At 42.1% G+C, this 21272-nt stretch overlaps 1 protein-coding gene across 1 annotated transcript in view; it reads right to left on the bottom strand.

The window, feature by feature from the left end:
• LOC129819075 (potassium/sodium hyperpolarization-activated cyclic nucleotide-gated channel 1-like) overlaps nt 1-21272 on the bottom strand; it is a 182025-nt gene that overhangs the window by 16919 nt on the left and 143834 nt on the right. The window contains exon 7 of the mRNA XM_055875613.1: nt 15600-15764. Coding sequence (XP_055731588.1) covers nt 15600-15764 — 165 coding nt within the window. The remainder of the gene's footprint in view (nt 1-15599; nt 15765-21272) is intronic.

Genomic DNA, 21272 nt, shown 5'->3' with positions numbered 1-21272 from the left:
ACTATTAATTCGATCCGAATGGCATATCCCAACCATGACATCATGTTTTATCGATTGACGCCGACTTGCCTGTCACAATAATATTGCAATGTTGAGCCAATACTAGGGATGCAAATAAATTCAATATCAACATGCCTGAGTCAGACAAACAAATATACCTTACTAATAATAAGAAAAAACAAACAGGAAATAAACACCAACCACGGGCTTAATCCGGGTTTGGGACATTTGCACACTATCGTTCTGCAAATTCAAATAGATTTTATAAAAATCTTCTCACAGAATTTGTTATTTTAAAAGACACTGGGGGCCTATACAAAAACTCCACTCCACTCCAATCATTTTAATTATACAGTGCCTTCGGAAAGTATTCAGGCCCCTTGACTTTTTCCACATTTTGTTACTTTACAGACTTATTCTAAAATGATTTAAATAAAACAATTTCCTCATCAATCTACACCCAATACCCCATAATGACAAGGTGAAAACAGATTTTTAGAAACTTTTGCAGATTCATTAAAAACAGAAATACCTTATTTACATAAGAACTCAGACCTTTTGCTACGAAACTCGAAAATGAGCTCCGGTGTATCCTGTTTCCATTGATCATCCTTGAGATGTTTCTACAACCTGATTGGAGTCCACCTGTGGTAAATTCAACTGATTGGACATGATTTGGAAAGGCACACACCTGTCTATATAAGGTCCCACAGTCGACAGTGCATGTCAGAGCAAAAACCAAGCCACGAGGTCGAAGGAATTGTCCGTAGAGCTCCAAGACAGGATTGTGTCGAGGCACTGATCTGGGGAAGGGTACCAAAACATTTCTGCAGCAATGAAGGTCCCCAAGAACACAGTGGCCTGCATCGTTCTTAAATGGAAGAAGTTTGGAACCACCAAGACTCTTCCTAGAGCTGGCCACCCGGCCAAACTGAGCAATCAGGGGAGAAGGGCCTTGGTCAGGGAGGTGACCAAGAACCCGATGGTCACTTTGACAGAGCTCTAGAGTTCCTCTGTGGAGATGAGAGAACCTTCCAGAAGGACCAACCATCTCTGCAGCATGCCACCAATTAGGCCTTTATGGTAGAGTGGCCAGACGGAAGCCACTCTTCAGCAAAAGGCACATGACAGACCACTTGGAGTTTGCCAAAAGGCAACTAAAGACTCTCAGACCAAGAGAAACAAGATTCACTGGTTCTGATCAAACCAAGATTGTACTCTTTGGCCTGAACGCCAAGCGTCACGTCTGGAGGAAACCTGGCACCATCCCTACGGTAAAGCATAGTGGTGGCAGCATCATGCTGTGGGGATGTTTTTCAGTGGCAGGGACTGGGAGACTAGTCAGGATAGAGGCAAAGATGAATGGAGCAAAGTACAGAGAGATCCTTGATGTAAACCTGCTCCAGAGTGCTCAGGACCTCAGACTGGGGCGAAGGTTCCCCTTCCAACAGGACAACGACCCTAAGCACACAGCCAAGACAACACACTAGTGGCTTCGGCACAAGTCTCTGAATGTCCTTGAGTGGCCCAGCCAGAGCCCGGACTTGTACCCGATCGAACATCTCTGGAGAGACCCGAAAATAGCTGTATAGCAACGCTCCCCATCCAACCTGACAGAGCTTGAAACGATCTGTACAGAAGAATGGGAGAATCTCCCCAAATACCAGTGTGCCAATCTTGTAGTGTCATAACCAAGAAGACTCAAGAATGTAATCACTGCCAAAGGGGCTTAAAAAAAGTACTGAGTAAAGGGTCTGAATACTTATGTAAATGTAATATTTTATTTCTACAAACCAGTTATTCTTTTGTCATTATGGGGTATTGTGTGTAGATATGAGGGAAAAAAACTTTCATAAATTTTATAATAAGGCTGTAATCTAACAAAATGTGGAAAAAGTCAAGGGGTCTGAATACTTTCCAAAGGCACTGCAGTTGTAGATAAAATGATAAAGTGCCTAAGAATCCTGTCAAGTGTAATTTTATAAGATTTTTTATAGATCAAATTCACAATAATGTTCTGCTGTTTTATTTCAAATATTTGTCCATGCAATTTATAAAATGTCCATGAGTTTTTGCTTAATACCTTATTTTAACAAGTCTCTAGCCCTCACCATACTTTAGGATGACAAATATTCCCAAACACTCCTACCCAATTCATATTTGCTTTCGGTAATGGTACATTACTATTTAATGCTTTATGCTAAAAGACTCTCTTCAATATGGTGTCTGATTTATTAAAACAATTATGTTCGAATTTAATGTTTGAAATAGCTCATTTTTATTTTAAGGAATCTATATAAGTTTTGTTAAGATATATGCTTGTCAAAGATTTGAACAAGGCTAGATGGGCCCAAGTCTAGTTTAACATCTTTCAAGAAAGTGGAAATTCAAAAGGAGAAAATCATTTAGTAGAGGGCTAGGGAATAAATGGGGGCAAAATAAAGTATGTGTACAATATGAAAGTAAGACTCGCATGGAGAAGCAAAACATTCCAACATCCCAACCAACCTCACTTCAACATAAAGCCTCTCAATGCAGAAACTGAAGTTGAGAGATGCAAAATGTGCTCTCTATAAAGAATAATATTGCATACAACATCAGTTACTTTGTACTTCTGTTAAAATCTAAAACCTGACAAAGGCACTTGGGAACATAATAAAGTATTGTTTACCAAGCTATCTGCTATACTTTGTCCTAATAGACAATATACTTTATGTGGAAACATATAATGGGCGTCTTAGGACAAAGAGTACGTACAGTACATACAATATAAAAGAGGTGCCTTTTCAATATGGATGCATTACTTACACTACCGTTGAAAAGTTCGGGATCACTTAGAAATGTCCTTGTTTTTGAAAGAAAAGCACATTTTTTTGTCCATTAAAATAACATTAAATTGATCAGAAATACAGTGTAGACATTGTTAATGTTGTAAATGACTATTGTAGCTGGAAATGGCAGATTTTTTAATGGAATATCTACATAGAGTGGTTCCTCCATTAAAAGCTGCGTCATATTGTGGAACACCTTGCGTGCTGCCGCAGCATTCTGTGGCACGTCATTAAATTTTTTCTGTTACTGCAAGTTATTGCTCGTTTGACCACCAGAGGGCATCTTTGAGAAGCATTTGATAGTATTACGTATTTGCATTACCAGAGAATTTAAATTATTTTTGTAATAACAAAGTACGCTGCTCAAAAAAATAAAGGGAACACTAAAATAACACATCCTAGATCTGAATGAATGAAATATTCTTATTAACTACTTTTTTCTTTACATAGTTGAATGTGCTGACAACAAAATCACACAACAATTATCAATGGAAATCAAATTTATCAAAACATGGAGGTCTGGATTTGGAGTCACACTCAAAATTAAAGTGGAAAACCACACTACAGGCTGATCCAACTTTGATGTAATGTCCTTAAAACAAGTCAAAATGAGGCTCAGTAGTGTGTGTGGCAGCCACGTGCCTGTATGATCTCCCTACAACGCCTGGGCATGCTCCTGATGAGGTGGCAGATGGTCTCCTGAGGGATCTCTTCCCAGACCTGGACTAAAGCATCCGCCAACTCCTGGACAGTCTGTGGTGCAACGTGGCGTTGGTGGATGGAGCGAGACATGATGTCCCAGATGTGCTCAATTGGATTCAGGTCTGGGGAACGGGCGGGCCAGTCCATAGCATCAATGCCTTCCTCTTGCAGGAACTGCTGACACACTCCAGCCACATGAGGTCTAGCATTGTCTTGCATTAGGAGGAACCCAGGGCCAACCGCACCAGCATATGGTCTCACAAGGGGTCTCATCTCGGTACCTAATGGCAGTCAGGCTACCTCTGGCAAGCACATGGAGGGCTGTGCGGCCCCCAAAGAAATGCCACCCCACACCATGACTGACCCACCGCCAAATCGGTCATGCTGGAGGATATTGCAGACAGCAGAACGTTCTCCACGGCGTCTCCAGACTCTGTCACGTCTGTCACGTGCTCAGTGTGAACCTGCTTTCATCTGTGAAGAGCACAGGGCGCCAGTGGCGAATTTGCCAATCTTGGTGTTCTCTGGCAAATGCCAAACGTCCTGCACGGTGTTGGGCTGTAAGCACAACCCCCACCTGTGGACGTCGGGCCCTCATACCACCCTCATGGAGTCTGTTTCTGACCGTTTGAACACATGCACATTTGTGGCCTGCTGGAGGTCATTTTGCAGGGCTCTGGCAGTGCTCCACCTGCTCCTCCTTGCACAAAGGCGGAGGTAGCGGTCCTACTGCTGGGTTGTTGCCCTCCTACGGCCTCCTCCACGTCTCCTGATGTATTGGCCTGTCTCCTGGTAGCGCCTCCCTGCTCTGGACACTACGCTGACAGACACAGCAAAACCTTCTTACCTTCTCGCATTGATGTGCCATCCTGGATGAGCTGCACTACCTGAGCCACTTGTGTGGGTTGTAGACTCCGTCTCATGCTACCACTAGAGTGAAAGCACCGCCAGCATTCAAAAGTGAGCAAAACATCAGCCAGGAAGCATATGACCTGAGAAGTGGTCTGTGGTCACCACCTGCAGAACAACTCCTTTATTGGCGGTGTCTTGCTAATTGCCTATAATTTGCACCTTTTGTCTATTCCATTTGCACAACAGCATGTGAAATTTATTGTCAATCAGTGTTGCTTCCTAAGTGGACAGTTTGATTTCACAGAAGTGTGATTGACTTGGAGTTACATTGTGTTGTTTAAGTGTTCCCTTTATTTTTTTGAGCAGTGTATATGGGGTTGATTTTACAATCTACAATACATACTGTAGTTAACATGGGAAAGTGCCTAATTCCTTACATAATGGAGAGCAGGTCATGTCTGTACTACAGAATGCGGGGCACGCGGGATTTGATTAATATAATGGTGTTTCTATTCCATGAAAAACAAAAAACCCTCTGAGTTTCTGTTAGGATGGAATGGAAAATATGGGGCTTTACAACATGATGTCCGGCAGTACAGTACTGGGCTTTTTAGCTAAAGAATCCCTGTGTTGTGCTTGTCTCAGAGCAGCAGAAACAGCGCTAAAATAGTTCAATATGCTCTTTAAATAAATAAGACCTACACCATTTTTAACAGTATATCTAAAAATAAAAAATAAACTATGATGTGACTCTCCATGTAAACGGCTTTCGTTGGTGGAAGGAGAGGAGGACCAAAATGCAGCGTGGTACGTATCCATAATTGAATTTAATCGAGAATGAATACAAAATACAAAAAGAACAAGAGAATAAATGAAAACCGAAACAGTCCCGTATGGTACTAACACAGGAAACAATCACCCACAAAACACAATAGAAAACAGGCTACCTAAATCTGTCTCCCAATCAGAGACAACGACTGACACCTGCCTCTGACTGAGAACCATACTAGGCCAAACACATAGAAATAGAAATACAGAACAAAGCATAGAAAAACAAAGAATGCCCACCAACTCACGCCCTGACCAAACTAAAATAAAGACATAAAAAAGGAACTAAGGTCAGAACGTGACACTCCATCAATAATTACATTTAGAGGATTGGAGGACTCTATGTTAAAATCTGAGGGGCATTTTCCATACATTTAGGCGATTGGAGGACTCTATATTAATATCTAAAGGAGCATTTTCCGTGAGAATATCTGAGAATATCTAATACAATTCTAAATTAATAATAATAATCGCTTTGTTTAAAAAGTAACAATATTTTGGAGATTTCGTTTTCATTTAACCTAGAGTTAGTGAGAAAAGGGCAATTCTTGAACATGGGGTGAGACATTCTCACTCATTTGTAAATAAAGCCAGTTATTCAGAATTGTTTATTTCTCGATTATTTAACAGACATCACTTGCTTATATTCAGTCATCACATATCTTAAGAATATCATGGAATATTTGAACATTTTCGTTTCTCCATGCTTGTCTCAGGGCAGCGCAAAACGGTGCTGAAATAGATGGCCACAGCGGCTATGTATTCTGTGCCCATTCATGGTATCTCTCTTCGGTTACACATCCTTGGAATAGCAGAACAGCATAATGGTCCGGGCGGCCCTTGCTGTGCCTGGTGAGCAGTTGCTCAAGTGTTCTTGTCAGAAGAGGAATGAAAATGTCAGGGTGACATTCTGCCTGTTGAATGGCAGAATGTGCCTGGCATGGATTGTGACTCACTCCATCTCGTTCCTTTTCAACGCGTGAGTGAGTCAATGACTATTCAAGCCATTGACTCACTGATGAGTGAGTCGATCGGCAAAGGCAATCTGTAATCTGCGGGCATCACTGCTCGTAAAGTAATGTTGTATATATATGTCATGTTTTGTCATTGATCATCATGTCTTGTCCCTGTGCTTCCCTTCTATTCGTTTCCCTCTGCTGGTCTTATTTGGTTCTTTCCCTCTTTCTATCCCTCTCTCTCCCCCTCCCTCTCTCCCTCTCTCGCTCTCACTCTCTTTCGTTCCGTCCCTGCTCCCAGCTGTTCCTCATTCTCCTAACTACCTCATTTACTCTTTCACACCTGTCCCCTATTTTGCCCTCTGATTAGAGTCCCTATTTCTCCCTCTGTTTTCCGCTTCTGTCCTTGTCGGATCCTTGTTTGATGTGTGCTGTTCTGTGTCCTTGTTCCGCCCTGTCGTGTTTTTGCCTTCTTCAGATGCTGCGTGTGAGCAGGTGTCACCTAAGATATATCCAGGAGTATCGTTTTTGTTTAAGACTGGAATAAAGACTCTGTTTTTGTTAAGTCACTTTTGGGTCCTCATTCACCAGCATAACAATATATATATATATATATATATATATATATATATATATATATTTGTAATTCTCAGAACATTAACCATGTGTGTTCACTTGTTTTGTACTGTTCTCTAGTTTCGACCCAATGATTCGTCTGACAAATAAAGAACTTTGCATCCTGCAGGCCCAAGCATGGCCTGGCGAGACATTCAATAACGTCATCTTCACAGACAAATCAACCGTGGCCGTACAACCGTGGCCGCTGTACTTCCGGCGCCGACAGAGATGGCCGCCTCGCTTCGCGTTCCTAGGAAACTATGCAGTATTTTGTTTTTTTATGTGTTATTCCTTACATTGGTACCCCAGGTAATCTTAGGTTTCATTACATACAGTCGGGAGGAACTACTGAATATAAGAGCAACGTCAACTCACCATCGTTACAACCAGGAATATGACTCTCCCGAAGCGGATCCTTCTGGTCAGGCTTCGGAGACGGGCACATCGCGCTCCACTCCCTAGCATACTACTCGCCAATGTCCAGTCTCTTGACAACAAGGTTGATGAAATCCGAGCAAGGGTAACATTCCAGAGAGACATCAGAGATTGTAACGTTCTTTGCTTCACGGAAACATGGCTCACTCGAGAGACGCTAACGGAGTCGGTGCAGCCAGCTGGTTTCTTCACGCATCGCGCCGACAGAAACAAACATCTTTCTGGTAAGAAGGGGGGCGGGGGTGTATGCCTTATGATTAACGAGACGTGGTGTGATCATAACAACATACAGGAACTCAAGTCCTTCTGTTCACCTGATTTAGAATTCCTCACAATCAAATGTCGACCGCATTATCTACCAAGGGAATTCTCTTCGATTATAATCACAGCCGTATATATTCCCCCACAAGCAGACACATCGATTGCCCTGAACAAACTTTATCTGACTTTATGTAAACTGGAAACCACACACCCTGAGGCTGCATTCATCATAGCTGGGGATTTTAACAAGGCTAATCTGAAAACAAAACTCCCTAAATTCTATCAGCATATCGATTGTGCTACCAGGGCTGGTAAAACCTTGGATCATTGTTATACTAACTTCCGTGACGCATATAAGGCCCTCCCCCGCCCTCCTTTCGGAAAAGCTGACCACGACTCCATTTTGTTGCTTCCAGCCTACAAACAGAAACTAAAACAGCAAGCTCCCGCGCTCAGGTCTGTTCAACGCTGGTCCGACCAATCTGATTCCACGCTTCAAGACTGCTTTGATCACGTGGATTGGGATATGTTCCACATTGCGTCCAACAACAACATTGACGAATACGCTGATTCGGTGAGCGAGTTCATTAGAAAGTGCATTGACGATGTCGTACCCACAGCAACGATTAAAACATTCCCAAACCAGAAACCGTGGACAGTGCCACTGACACGGCCCGCTACCAAAACCTGCGAGCTCTCCTTCACTGCAGCCGAGGTGAGTAAAACATTTAAACGTGTTAACCCTCGCAAGGCTGCAGGCCCAGACGGCATTCCCAGCCACGTCCTCAGAGCATGCGCAGACCAGCTGGCTGGTGTGTTTAAAACTTCTTATGGCTGCAAGGCAAAGTGTTGAGTAGCCAGTGAAATCGTGCCCATTTCAAACGGCCTCCTACTCAATTCTTGCTCGTACAATATGGATATTATTATTAATATTGGATAGAAAACACTCTCTAGTTTCTAAAATGGTTTGAATTATTTCTCTGAGTGAAACAGAAATCCTTCTGCAGCACTTTTCCTGACCATGAAGTGAAATGTCAGAAGTCTATCCTCTGTTCAACCTCATGCCTATACATGGGCGTGTGACGTAGGAGTCTACAAACACTTCCTACGCCTTCCCCTGGCTGTCTAGATGCGGTGAGAGAAGAAATTTCGTGTCTACCTTGGTCTGAGGTGGAATAAAATATATATTTTTGACGTGACCGTCCATATCCTGTTTCTGGAGCGTGTGAAAGAGGACATGGAAATGGCTTCTGTTTAGCTGTGGTTATGAAAGACGAACATCTCTGTCTTAGATTTGATTTGATACATGTCACCATATCATCGTAACGTATGTTTTTTCAATATAGTTTAATCAGATTATTGAAACTTTTTCGGGAGTTTTGCCGTGTTCCGTTTTCTAATTTTGTTGACTTTGGAGTAATCCGTGTCACTTGGCAAGCGCCAATGCTAAGTGAAGAGGGAAATTTGCCATTCTGAATCCAAACAACGACTCATCTGGACAGAGGACACCTTGTTCAACATTCTGATGAAAGATCAGCAAAAGTAAGAGCCAATTTATGATGTTATTTCATATATCTGTCGTGCATGTTGACTGGTCGTGGGCTCCCAAGTTTTCTTGCTATTGCTGCTATGCTAATATCACGCTACATTTTGTTTGCGCTGTAAAACATTTAATAAATCGGAAATATTGTCTAGAATCACAAGATGCCTGTCTTTCAATTGCTGTACACTATGTATTTTTCAGAAATGTTTTATGATGAGTAATTAGGTATTTGACGTTGGTGTCTGTAAATATTATGGCTGCTTTCGGTGCAATTTCTGATTGTAGCTGAAATGTAAACTATGAATTATATCTGAAATATGCAATTTCTTTGAAAAAAACATATGCTATACAATAAATATGTTATCAGATTGTCATCTGATGAGGTTGTTTCTTGGTTAGTGGCTATTTTTATCTTTATTTGGCCGAATTTGTGATAGCTACTGATGGAGTCATAAACTGATGGAGTAAGAATATTGGTGTCTTTTGCTAACGTGATTAGCTAATAGATTTACATATTGTGTCTTCCCTGTAAAACATTTTAAAAATCGGACATGTTGGCTTGATTCACAAGATGTGCACCTTTCATCTGGTGTCTTGGACTTGTTAATGTGTGAAAGTTAAATATTTTAAAAAATATATATTTTGAATTTCACGCCCTGCACTTTGAGCTGGATGTTGTCATAAGTGTACCGGTGTCGGGCTGCCCCCCTAACAGGTTAAGGACATATTCAATCAATCCTTATCCCAGTCTGCTGTTCCCACATGCTTCAAGAGGGCCACCATTGTTCCTGTTCCCAAGAAAGCTAAGGTAACTGAGCTAAACGACTACCGCCCCGTAGCACTCACTTCCGTCATCATGAAGTGCTTTGAGAGACTAGTCAAGGACCATATCACCTCCACCCTACCTGACACCCTAGACCCACTCCAATTTGCTTACCGATCCAATAGGTCCACAGACGACGCAATCGCAACCACACTGCACACTACCCTAACCCATCTGGACAAGAGGAATACCTATGTGAGAATGCTGTTCATCGATTACAGCTCAGCATTTAACACCATAGTACCCTCCAAACTCGTCATCAAGCTCGAGACCCTGGGTCTCGACCCCGCCCTGTACAACTGGGTCCTGGACTTCCTGACGGGCCGCCCCCAGGTGGTGAGGGTAGGTAACAACATCTCCACCCCGCTGATCCTCAACACTGGGGCCCCACAAGGGTGCATTCTGAGCCCTCTCCTGTACTCCCTGTTCACCCACGACTGCGTGGCCATGCACGCCTCCAACTCAATCATCAAGTTTGCGGACGACACTACAGTGGTAGGCTTGATTACCAACAACGACGAGACGGCCTACAGGGAGGAGGTGAGGGCCCTCGGAGTGTGGTGTCAGGAAAATGAAGGTGGAAAGTTTTAAGTTCATCGGTGTACACGTCACGGACAAACTGAATTGGTCCACCCACACAGACAGCGTTGTGAAGAAGGCGCAGCAGCGCCTCTTCAACCTCAGGAGGCTGAAGAAATTCGGCTTGTCACCAAAAGCACTCACGAACTTCTACAGAGGCACAATCGAGAGCATCCTGTCGGGCTGTATCACCGCCTGGTACGGCAACTGCTCCGCCCACAACTGTAAGGCTCTCCAGAGGGTAGTGAGATCTGCACAACGCATCACCGGGGGCAAACTACCTGCCCTCCAGGACACCTACACCACCCGATGTCACAGGAAGGCCATAAAGATCATCAAGGACAACAACCACTAAAGCCACTGCCTGTTCACCCCACTATCATCCAGAAGGCGAGGTCAGTACAGGTGCATCAAAGCAGGGACCGAGAGACTGAAAAACAGCTTCTATCTCAAAGCCATTAAACAGCCTCAACTGACTCAACTCCAGCCACTTTAATAATGGGAATTGATGGAAATTATGTAAAAATGTATCACTAGCCACTTTAAACAATGCCACTTAATATAATGTTTACATACCCTACATTACTCATCTCATATGTATATGTATATACTGTACTCTATATCATCTACTGCATCTTGCCATCTTTATGTAATACATGTATCACTAGCCACTTTAAACTATGCCACTTTATGTTTACATACCCTACATTACTCATCTCATATCTATATACTGTACTCTATACCATCTACTGCATCTTGCCTATGCCGTTCTGTACCATCACTCATTCATATATCTTTATGTACATATTCTTTATCCCTTTACGCTTGTGTGTATAAGGTAGTAGTTGTGGAATTGTTAGGTTAGATTACTTGTTGGTTATTACTGCATTGTCGGAACTAGAAGCACAAGCATTTCGCTACACTCGCATTAACATCTGCTAACAATGTGTATGTGACAAATAACAGAAAAAAAGGAAGAATATCAAGAAGATTAACAAAAGCATAAAGATGTTGATGAAGAAATGCTGTTTTGAGTTAGAAATGTAACACTTTAGAGTACATAAGCATCGAATACATTGCAAGTTGAGGGATTTTCACAACAGTAGCCGGGCTATAAAAAGTATATTGTCCTGCTAATAGGAATCATTTGCATGATGGGCTACATTCTTTATTGTAACCACAATGTCATACATCATTTGTTTCTACCTTTCCAATTACTTTTAGAGTTTGGGATTTACAAATGTGCGCTTTTAATTATTAGTTACATTGTTTTAGTTCAAACGTGCAGACATTTTTTCTTTAAATGATTGTTTTATGTAGGATGCTACATTTTTGACCAGTTGCAATTGTAAGTAGGCCTAATAAAAAAAAATCTACCTCTATTATGCTGTTAAGCCTCATAACCTACCTCAGCCAGTTAGGTTATTTTATATAGGTCTAGGCTCCGAAGAAAGACTCCAATTAAGCCCTCTTGTTGTTTGTAAAGTCAAATTCAAAAGGCACTTGCACATCTGAGCTGTCTTTTTTGCAGGTGCATGGCAACAGCCGGATAGGACGAGGGAAAAGAGGAAGGAACCCGCACACTGCTCTTGATCGTATCACTGATCTTTAATAAGCCTTATGTATCGACCTCACGTCCTTCGTCAGAGCTTTTGTGAGTGTTTTAAATTAGCACCCTTATGTAGACCTAGCCACACCCACATCCGTTCCAAGCATCGAAAGGGGTTGGAGGCGAAGGAAAACAAATAAGTGCTACCAAATATAACAATATACATTTCATAAATATTTAAATAAAGTGTGTACATAAAACGTATTAAACATGTCTGTAAAACCACAATGAGGACATCGACCTACCAAGCAAGTTTTCATAAATCATTGGGTACAATGTAAGAAAAACATCGGCGTAATCTGAAATAGGGGCATAATTCATGTTCAAATTTACAACATAACATACATAGGCATTTCATAATTAAGACCTTTAGAAAATAATGTCTGCAGGGGGAAAATCTAAAAACATTCTGGATGATTTTCTTTTGTTGCTGTCAGTTGGCATGGACCAATTTATCGCGTAAATAAAACATGCCAGTGTTTCTTGACCGCATCTCCCACTTTTCACGAGTTAAAAGTATATGTAGTTGTGAACATTACAGAGTGTTCTTATGTTTAGCGGGTCTTTTTTGTAGCAGTTCATATCTTGTTTTCCCCAATGCCAAATTAAGAGCTTCATCCACACATTGTGGAGAATGGCCTCTTCTTAGAAACCTAATGCGCCTCTCTGCTGCTTTTTCCAGATAGTCCTGAAAATGATTTGTTGCAAGTTGGGGAGGAGGGGGTTTCACACCTAGCTCAAGTTGGGGAGGGGAGGGAGGGGGGTTCACACCTAGCTTAGCTATTAGACAATTCTTTAGTAAAGGTTGAATAGTCTATTGTTCAGCTAATAGCCCATCCTGCTACGCTTGTGAAAAACGAATAATAATACTTTTTCCCCTTTCTACGTTAAAGATTGCAATTGATAAAGTGTTTTTAGCCACAATCGGCCTCAACCCCAATTAATACATATGGGCACAGTCGATAGTGTGCTGGACTTCGGGCTAGAATGTTGAGGGTTCGAAACCTGTTCCCTGCTTGCTATAATGAATGAGTTTGATACACCTGGTATTGGATGTGGCTGAAAAAAATCTTGCTAAATAGCGATTTTCGTAAATTAACTTTATGACAAAAACATATGCACAATCGTTTGTCTCTACATTAACTAACATATTCCTCTCAATTGTAAATTTTCTGCTTGACTCGTTATGGCGTTATAACTACATACATTTGCTTCCCGTAATGTTTTGTCAGCCATCTTTGCTGAAGTCACCAGGGACAGGTGGCCCGCGTCAAATTTGTCATTGGAATCACACAATATGATTGGTCATATAAAAACCTTGGGACCCAAATGCAAAATGAGTGCTCTACCTCCCCCTTGTGGTGGTCTGGAGCAATGAAGCCGTGACGCTGGGTACCTCTAAGTCCCGTGGTGTAAGCTCGCAACTTTTAAAGGAGGAACCACTGTTGGCGTACAGAGACCCATTATCAGCAACCATCACTCCTGTGTTCCAATGGCACGTTGTGTTAGCTAATCCAAGTTTATCATTTTAAAAGGCTGATTGACCATTAGAAAAACCTTTTGCAATTATGTTAGCACAGCTAAAAACTGTAGTTCTGGTTAAAGAAGCAATAAAACTGGCCTTCTTTAAGACTAGTTTAGCATCTGGAGCATCAGCAATTGTGGTTTCGATTACAGGTGTCACGTTCCTGACCTGTTTTCCTTTGTTATGTATTTGTTTTAGTTGGTCAGGGCGTGAGTTGGGTGGGTTGGTCTAGGTTTGTTTTTCTATGTTGGGATTTTGTGTTTGGCCTGGTATGATTCTCAATCAGAGACAGGTGTGTATCGTTTGTCCCTGATTGAGAGTCATACTAAGGCAGCCAGGGTTTCACTGGTGTTTTGTGGGTGTTTGTTTCCTGTGTCAGTGTTTGGGCCACACAGGACTGTTTTCAGGTTAGTCACGTTTGTAGAGTTTGGTAATTTGTAGTGTTTGTTGTTTGTTCATTAAAACATGAATACCTACTACTCCGCATCTTGGTCCGATCCATGCTCCTCCTCGTCTGAGGAGGAGAACGACTACGACAACCTTAATAACAGGCTCAAAATGGCTAGAAACAAAGACCTTTCTTCTGAGAAACAAACGCCTCACAAGTCCTCAATTGGCAGCTTCATTAAATAGTACCCGTCTCAACATCAACATTAAAGAGGCGACTCCGGGATGCTGGTCTTCTAGGCAGAGTTGCAAAGAAAAACAATGTCTACACTGTATTTCTGATCATTTTTATGTCATTTTAATGGACAGAAAATTAGCTTTTCTTTAAAAAAACAAGGACATTTCTGAGTGAACCCAAACTTTTGAATGGTAGTGTATATGCATTACTAGTGCAATATTCTACAAGCATTAGATGCTATATGCTTTGTACTTTGTATAAGTGTGTGGCCATGTTGAAATGTGAGTTTTGCAGGCAACCTCTCCAGGAACAACTGCAATATTTGTAGTTATAAAGCACTCAATTGAGGAGAAACACCTAGACCATATTATATCATAATATTTCCCAAATATTGATATAGTAGAAATATAGTATATTATGAGCAAATTCATTTAAAAAAAACTACTTTAAAATGGAAAAGTTATTTAGAAAAAAAACAAATAGATGCCCTGGTTGCATTACATACATGTGCCCCTTTTTTCAATCGTTATAATAATTATGTTTCTGATTTATTGATTATCGTTCTTTAGTTAAATGGTCACTAATAATGGACAAGTTTGTCTATTTTGCTCTTAGAAAGGAAAATGCTTGTATCTAGGGTTGCAACAATCTGGTAACTTTCCACCAATTCTCAAGTTTTCCACAAATCCAGGTTGGAGGATTCCCATATTAGCTGCATATTCCCTTCTGAATCCAGGAATATCCAATCTGGGACTTCTGGAAAACCTGGGAATTTTGTGGAAAGTTTCACGAATTTTGCAACCCTAACAGAAGCTAAGTGGCATCATATCATGTGTACAAGCCGTGCCTGGTAAAGCCTGGTCAAGCTGGGTAACTTCCTCCATGGTATCACGTGCCCAGATCAGCCAGTCTTTGGCTGCCCTGGCTGGCCTGGGCCTAGGGATGGGGTCAGGGTGCTGCTCATACCTAGGTGTGCAGGCGAATGAATACGGAGGCACATGCAAATGCGTTCTAGCTTCCGTCCAATCGCCGGAAGGGGTCCCAGTTGGGGGTCAACACCAAACCAAAGGGACGGATCTGGGACAGATCTGACACCCTACCGGATAGTCAGTGAAATGCACTGCTACTGACTTTCATTTATTAACACAATTGGACTTTGACTTAATTTTGAAAACAATCAATGTTACCAATGTCATTTTTTTGTAAAATTAAGGTAACTTGGAGGAAAGAAAGAACAAAGATAGTGCAGCTTACAAGTCATGCATCGCGATGGCAGACGGACACAGTGCTGTGACGGAGGGCAAACACGATAAAAACAGATAGATACACATGACACGGCACAGGCAGGGGCATGACAGGGCACCAACCCAACACAGTGCAGTATCAACAGCAAGGTGTGGTCATGGTCTTACCGATGCGGTCCAGGCGGTCGATGGCTACAGTCTCGAAGGCGCGGCGCATCATGGGGTACTCCTCCAACACCACGTTGAAGTGGTCCACAGAGAGGGAGAAGAGACGGCAGTAGGTGTCGGCGCGAACGCTCGCCGTGCGTCTCCCCTTCGTCAGCAGACAGATCTCTGTCGAGAAAATACAATGTGCACAATAAGACAATAAGCTCAATTCTTACTTTTTGATGTCACTGAAATAATGCACTGTTTCTGTTTGCTCATGAAAGAAAGATAGATACCCACACTTTCGAACACTCCTGCAGTTTTATTGTGCAAGAAGACCTTGGGTCTGTCTGTAGGTACCTTATCTTTCTTTCATTACTACTGGATGTGTGTACACTACTTATAAACTCTTTCTGTTTGGTGTCTATGCTGACTATGGCTTCATGGCAAAAATGCGTTCCATTGTCAGTAATACCTTTGTTGTTAGAACTGGAGAGCTCTGATAGACACACATGGAGGGAGGAAGCAATGGACTGAGTAATTACAGCCATAACAAAGACCAGCTCTAACCTAATCTGGGGTGTGCAACCTCCAACATTGGACAAATTACCATATAAATGAAGAATGAGCCGTTTCCAAGGTACAGCTGGATCTGGTGGCATGATAACCTAATGTGCATGTAAATAAAGTGATGGCCGCTGCGTAGTAACTAGAGCTATGCAGAGTCAATTCATCATGTTGTCACTTTGAGCTAATGAGTCGGAAAAATCACTTTATGTACTGCTGGCTGCTGCCACTGCTGCTGTCTAGTGTTGAGTATGTACAGTACATAATGTATACTGTATAGACACAGTGGCCAGGATTAAAACAAAGACAGATTACAACCTGGTGAACTGTGATTGAACTTTGAAGATGATTTCGTCCTGAGCCGACATCCACAGCAATTGCAGCGATCATGATCTCGGTGATCATCAGGGCAACTGCCTTTTAAAAGTCTATCGCTGTGCACAGGTATAGTTCATCCTTGATGGATTCAATCCTGGCCTCATTGCTTGACTTGGACCGAAATAGGTGCTGGTATCCATTTGGGTGCCGTTTATATATAGGTGCAGGAACTCTGCAACACTTTCCAGCTTATATTCTATAAGAGGAAAAGGAGCTCAGCAGTAAAGAAATTTGAGGTGCTGGTTCTCAGCTCCGGTGAGCCTGGCCTGTATGTAGCGAGTGTAGTCCCAATACTTTTGCTTCATATCGAAGTGGTAGACAGAACTCTGCTGATGCCCTGGTCCCTATCCCAGACCTTCAGTACCTACCCAGATGACATGTACAATATGTTAGCCACTGGGACCTAATGTGCTAGACTTGCTTCCCTAATTCCTTGACCAATCACTCTGCCCTTGGACATGTTACCCATCAAATTTGACTGACGCTATTCTTGGATCTAATTCAGGAAAGGTAATTATCAACCCTGCTACTGTGGGGTCAGACCATCCAAACAGACCTATCAGAAAAGAGGGTCACTGGGAAAGTAAACCTTGCACATCTTGTCCCCAGGGGCTAGCTGATGTTAGCTGATGCTAGGGTTACTATTTATTGATCGTGTATTGACGAACACGTCCATATGGTGCAATATTTTCTTTTGAGCAGAACAGTGAGTCATATTTGCAGCGCAGTGAATGAAAAGGAGGTATGATTAATTAGAGGAAAATGCCCTTGACATTCACAGCCTAGATTTCCTCTGTGAAAAGCGTTAGCTGCTAGAGCTGCCTGCTGTATCCCGCAGGATATGGAAACAGCACGCTCAAGCTGCGAGTGTGAACAAGGTGTTAGTGCTCTTACAATGGAAAAATCTCCTCATAAGTGCAATCTATGTTGGCACAGAGAGACTCCATGGGGTGCAATAGGACAGGAGGCGGCCACACTAGATGCGTCTGAAATGCCACCCTGTTCCCTATGTAGTGCCTACAGGGTTCTTGTCAAAAGTAATGCACTGCATAGGAAATGCCATTTGGGACACAGCCAGAGCCAAACTGCCACACCGTCCCCCCTCTGTACCCATAACCCCTTCACTCTAATTACTTCCTTACCGTCCCAGTCCAATAGAGAAAGAGAGAGACAAAAAAGAATGAGCTAGCAATAAGACATTTACAGCAGCTAAGAGCAGATATAGAGTTGGTTGTATTTGGAGTTAATTGTATTATTTTACAGTTTGTGGCTGGCGGCCCAGAGGAAAGGAGAAAGGTTAGCTGTTAGCCGCCTGAGCGGGCGAGCAAAGAGAAGGTGTTTCTGTCACTCTCACGAATGAGTGGACAATCAGTTAGCTTATCTCTCCTGTCCTGTATCTCCTTCAGGGCAAACAGTGTGGGAACAGAGCCCAGCCATCCAGCCTTGTTGCAAAGTCATCTTGATGACAAGCGGATCTGGGTTCAAATAATATTCATAGTAGGAATGGGAATGACGTAGACTAGTCATCTGGACAACCATGCCTCGAAGTGTGAGGCTTAGGAGAGTGTGACTCGCCGGTTAGTACCGCTCCACATGATCTGACGTGTTTCTTCATCGCCCCTTCCTGTCACATGTCATCACCATTGACCCCTTGTAGAACCCTGGGTAATTTGCCATCACTTCATGTGTCATACATCTCATTTCCCCATGGACCCAAGAGCTGGGCTATGTTATTATTTTGATCATGTGGTTTAGCGGATGAGAAGTAGTGAGTCTTCTGACTAATGCTAATCCAGTATTTAATATGGTAATGATATTCAATATCCAGTGGCACTGGGTGCAGCTAGCCTAGCATTGCCGGTTATGGCCTGGTCCAATGGCCGCTACATTATGATGCTGATAGTGTGGTTCAGTGGAGGGGAAGTAAGGAGTTTCCTGACTGGACCAGCTGCTCCCAAGTTAGAGCTCATCTCTTACTGCCATACTCATGCAAAGACAAACAGACGAGGTAAAAATATCACTACCCACCAGATGGGCAGCTGGCCGGAAAAGGGGCCTGGTTTCAGCATAACATGGTAGAATGACTGGCCACACACACACACACACGAGCAGCACACACACACACACACACACACACACACACACACACACACACACACACACACACACACACACACACACACACACACACACACACACACACACACACACACACACACACACACACACACACACTTTGTGCATCAAAAGAAGTGGAAGCTTTGTTTCATTTCAATTATATTTCCCATCCATTTGGGGGCTTACAATGCCACCACCACACACATCAAGCTCAAACTAAACAGAGTTCACTGGTGACACCCCTGAAATTCCCTATATAGTGCATTACATTTGACCAGAGCCTTATGGGCCTTGGTCAAAATTAGTACACTATATGGCAAATAGGGTGTCATTTGGGACATTCCCAAAAACTGCAGAGCTGAAGCAGTACACTACAGTACAATCTCTAGATGGAGCTGCTAACTGCAACTTCGCTGTGACCCATTCCGATTACAGCCTTAATTTGCCCATGTCATAATACAGTTCAAGTCGGAAGTTTACATACACCTTAGCCAAATACATTTAAACTTAGTTTTTCACAATTCCTGACATTTAATCCTAGTAAAAATTCACCACTTTATTTTAAGAATGTGAAAAGAGAATGATTTCTCATCTTTTATTTCTTTCATCACAATCCCAGTGGGTCAGAAGTTTACATACACTCAATCAGAATTTGTTAGCATTGCCTTTAAATTGTTTAACTTGAGTCAAACATTTTGGGTAGCCTTCCAAAAGCTTTCCACAATAAGTTGGGTGAATTTTGGCCCATTCCTCCTGACAGAGCTCATGTAACCGATTCAGGTTTGTAGGCCTCCTTGCTCGCACACACTTTTTCAGTTCTGCCCACAAATTTTCTATAGGATTGAGGTCAGGGATTTGTGATGGCCACTCCAATACCTTGACTTTGTCAACCTGTTATGGCTGCACGCTGAATATTGAAAAAACTGGAAAATGTGTGCACATTTTCAAACGGCCTCCTAAGAAACTTTTTATTTTCCAATATGCATATATTTACTACTGTTGGATAGATAACAGTCTGTAGTTTCTAAAAAGGTTTGAATTGTTTCTCTAAGTCGAACAGAAATATTTTTACAGCCATTTTCCCAGCCGAATTGAGTTTCCCAAAATGCGATGTGTCTCTTTAAGACCTTCTCTATAAAAGGCCATTTGACTTAGGACCATAGGGACACGTCAGAGGCGTACCTCAGACTGTAATGCGGAAGTGAGAATTGAAAGGGGTCGAATATCTCGTCCCTGGACTGAATAACAGAACTTCTTGTGAGACATGCGCAGTTAAAATAAAAATCCGGGCGCGAAGGATAATTTGATCTCGGCTTCTGGAACAAGGTAGGTAACTTTGAATATGATGCCTGACTACGATATTATTTGCTACATGTCACAAAATCATCCTAAAGGTTGTTTTTTCAATATACTTTAATTATATTATTGCAATTTATTCTGGACTTTAGATGTGAAACGACGGAAGAATTTTTTGAAGAAACGCTTTCTGGCGCAGCAATGCTACCGTGCTAGCTAACCAAAGAGGGGAATCCTTCGTTCTGGAACCCAACTAAAGACTCTACTGGACATTGGACCCCGTTACAACATTCTGATGGAGTACCAAGAAAGATAAGACCCAATTTGGGATGCTTTTTCATATATATGTCGAACTGTTGAATGCTAACGCTGCTAACTATGCTAGGCTAGCGCTTGACTAGAATCAATGCTGCCTTATGCTAGCTTATGATGTTAGCTAATATAACGATATATTGTGTTTTCGCTGTAAAACACTTCAAAAATCGGAAATGTTGTCTGTATTCACAAGATATCTGTCTTTCATTAGTTATCCACCATATGTTTTTCTGAAATGTTTTATGAGGTGTAATTAGTAGCCGACGTTGGTGTATGTATTTTCTCTGGCTACTCCCGGCTGGATTCAGACTCTAGCTATGTGTTAGCATTTTTGGGTAGCATCAATGTAAAACAGATTTATAGCTAAAATATGCACTTTTTATGAACAAAACATAGATTTATTGTGTAACATGTTATATGACTGTCATCTGAGGTCGTTTTTTCTGGGCTCTTTAGGTTGGTTTTAGTTTATTTCGGTTGGTTGTGCATGCTACTTCAATCATAATTCATACTTCATAATCATAATTCATACGTGTCTGTCCACTTTTGTATTTGGTGGTGAGCTAACATAAATATATGTGGTGTTTTCTCTGTAAAACATTTAAAAAATCGGACATGTTGGCTGGATTGACAAGATGTTTATCTTTCAAATGCTGTATTGGACTTGTTAATGTGTAAAAGTTAAATATTTTTAAAAAATAGATTTTGAATTTCGCGCTCTGCAGCTGTTGTCATTTTCGGTCCGAGGTCGGGCTTGCACCCCAAACAGGTTAAGCCATTCTGGCACAACTTTGGAAGTATGCTTGGTATGTTGCTTCAATACATCCATATTCATATTCACCAGTCCCTCCTGCAGCAAAGCACCCCAACAACATGATGCTGCCACCCCCGTGCTTCATGGTTGGGATGGTGTTCTCGGCTTGCAAGCCTCCTCCTTTTTCCTCCAAACATAATGATGGTCATTATGGCCAAACAGTTCTATTTTCGTTTCATCAGACCAGAGGACATTTCTCCAAAAAG

This window comes from Salvelinus fontinalis, chromosome 21 (genome assembly GCF_029448725.1).
Source record: "Salvelinus fontinalis isolate EN_2023a chromosome 21, ASM2944872v1, whole genome shotgun sequence".
NCBI lineage: Eukaryota > Metazoa > Chordata > Actinopteri > Salmoniformes > Salmonidae > Salvelinus > Salvelinus fontinalis.
Note: the sequence above shows the minus strand (reverse complement) of the source record. Positions and strands in the feature narration are given on the sequence as shown.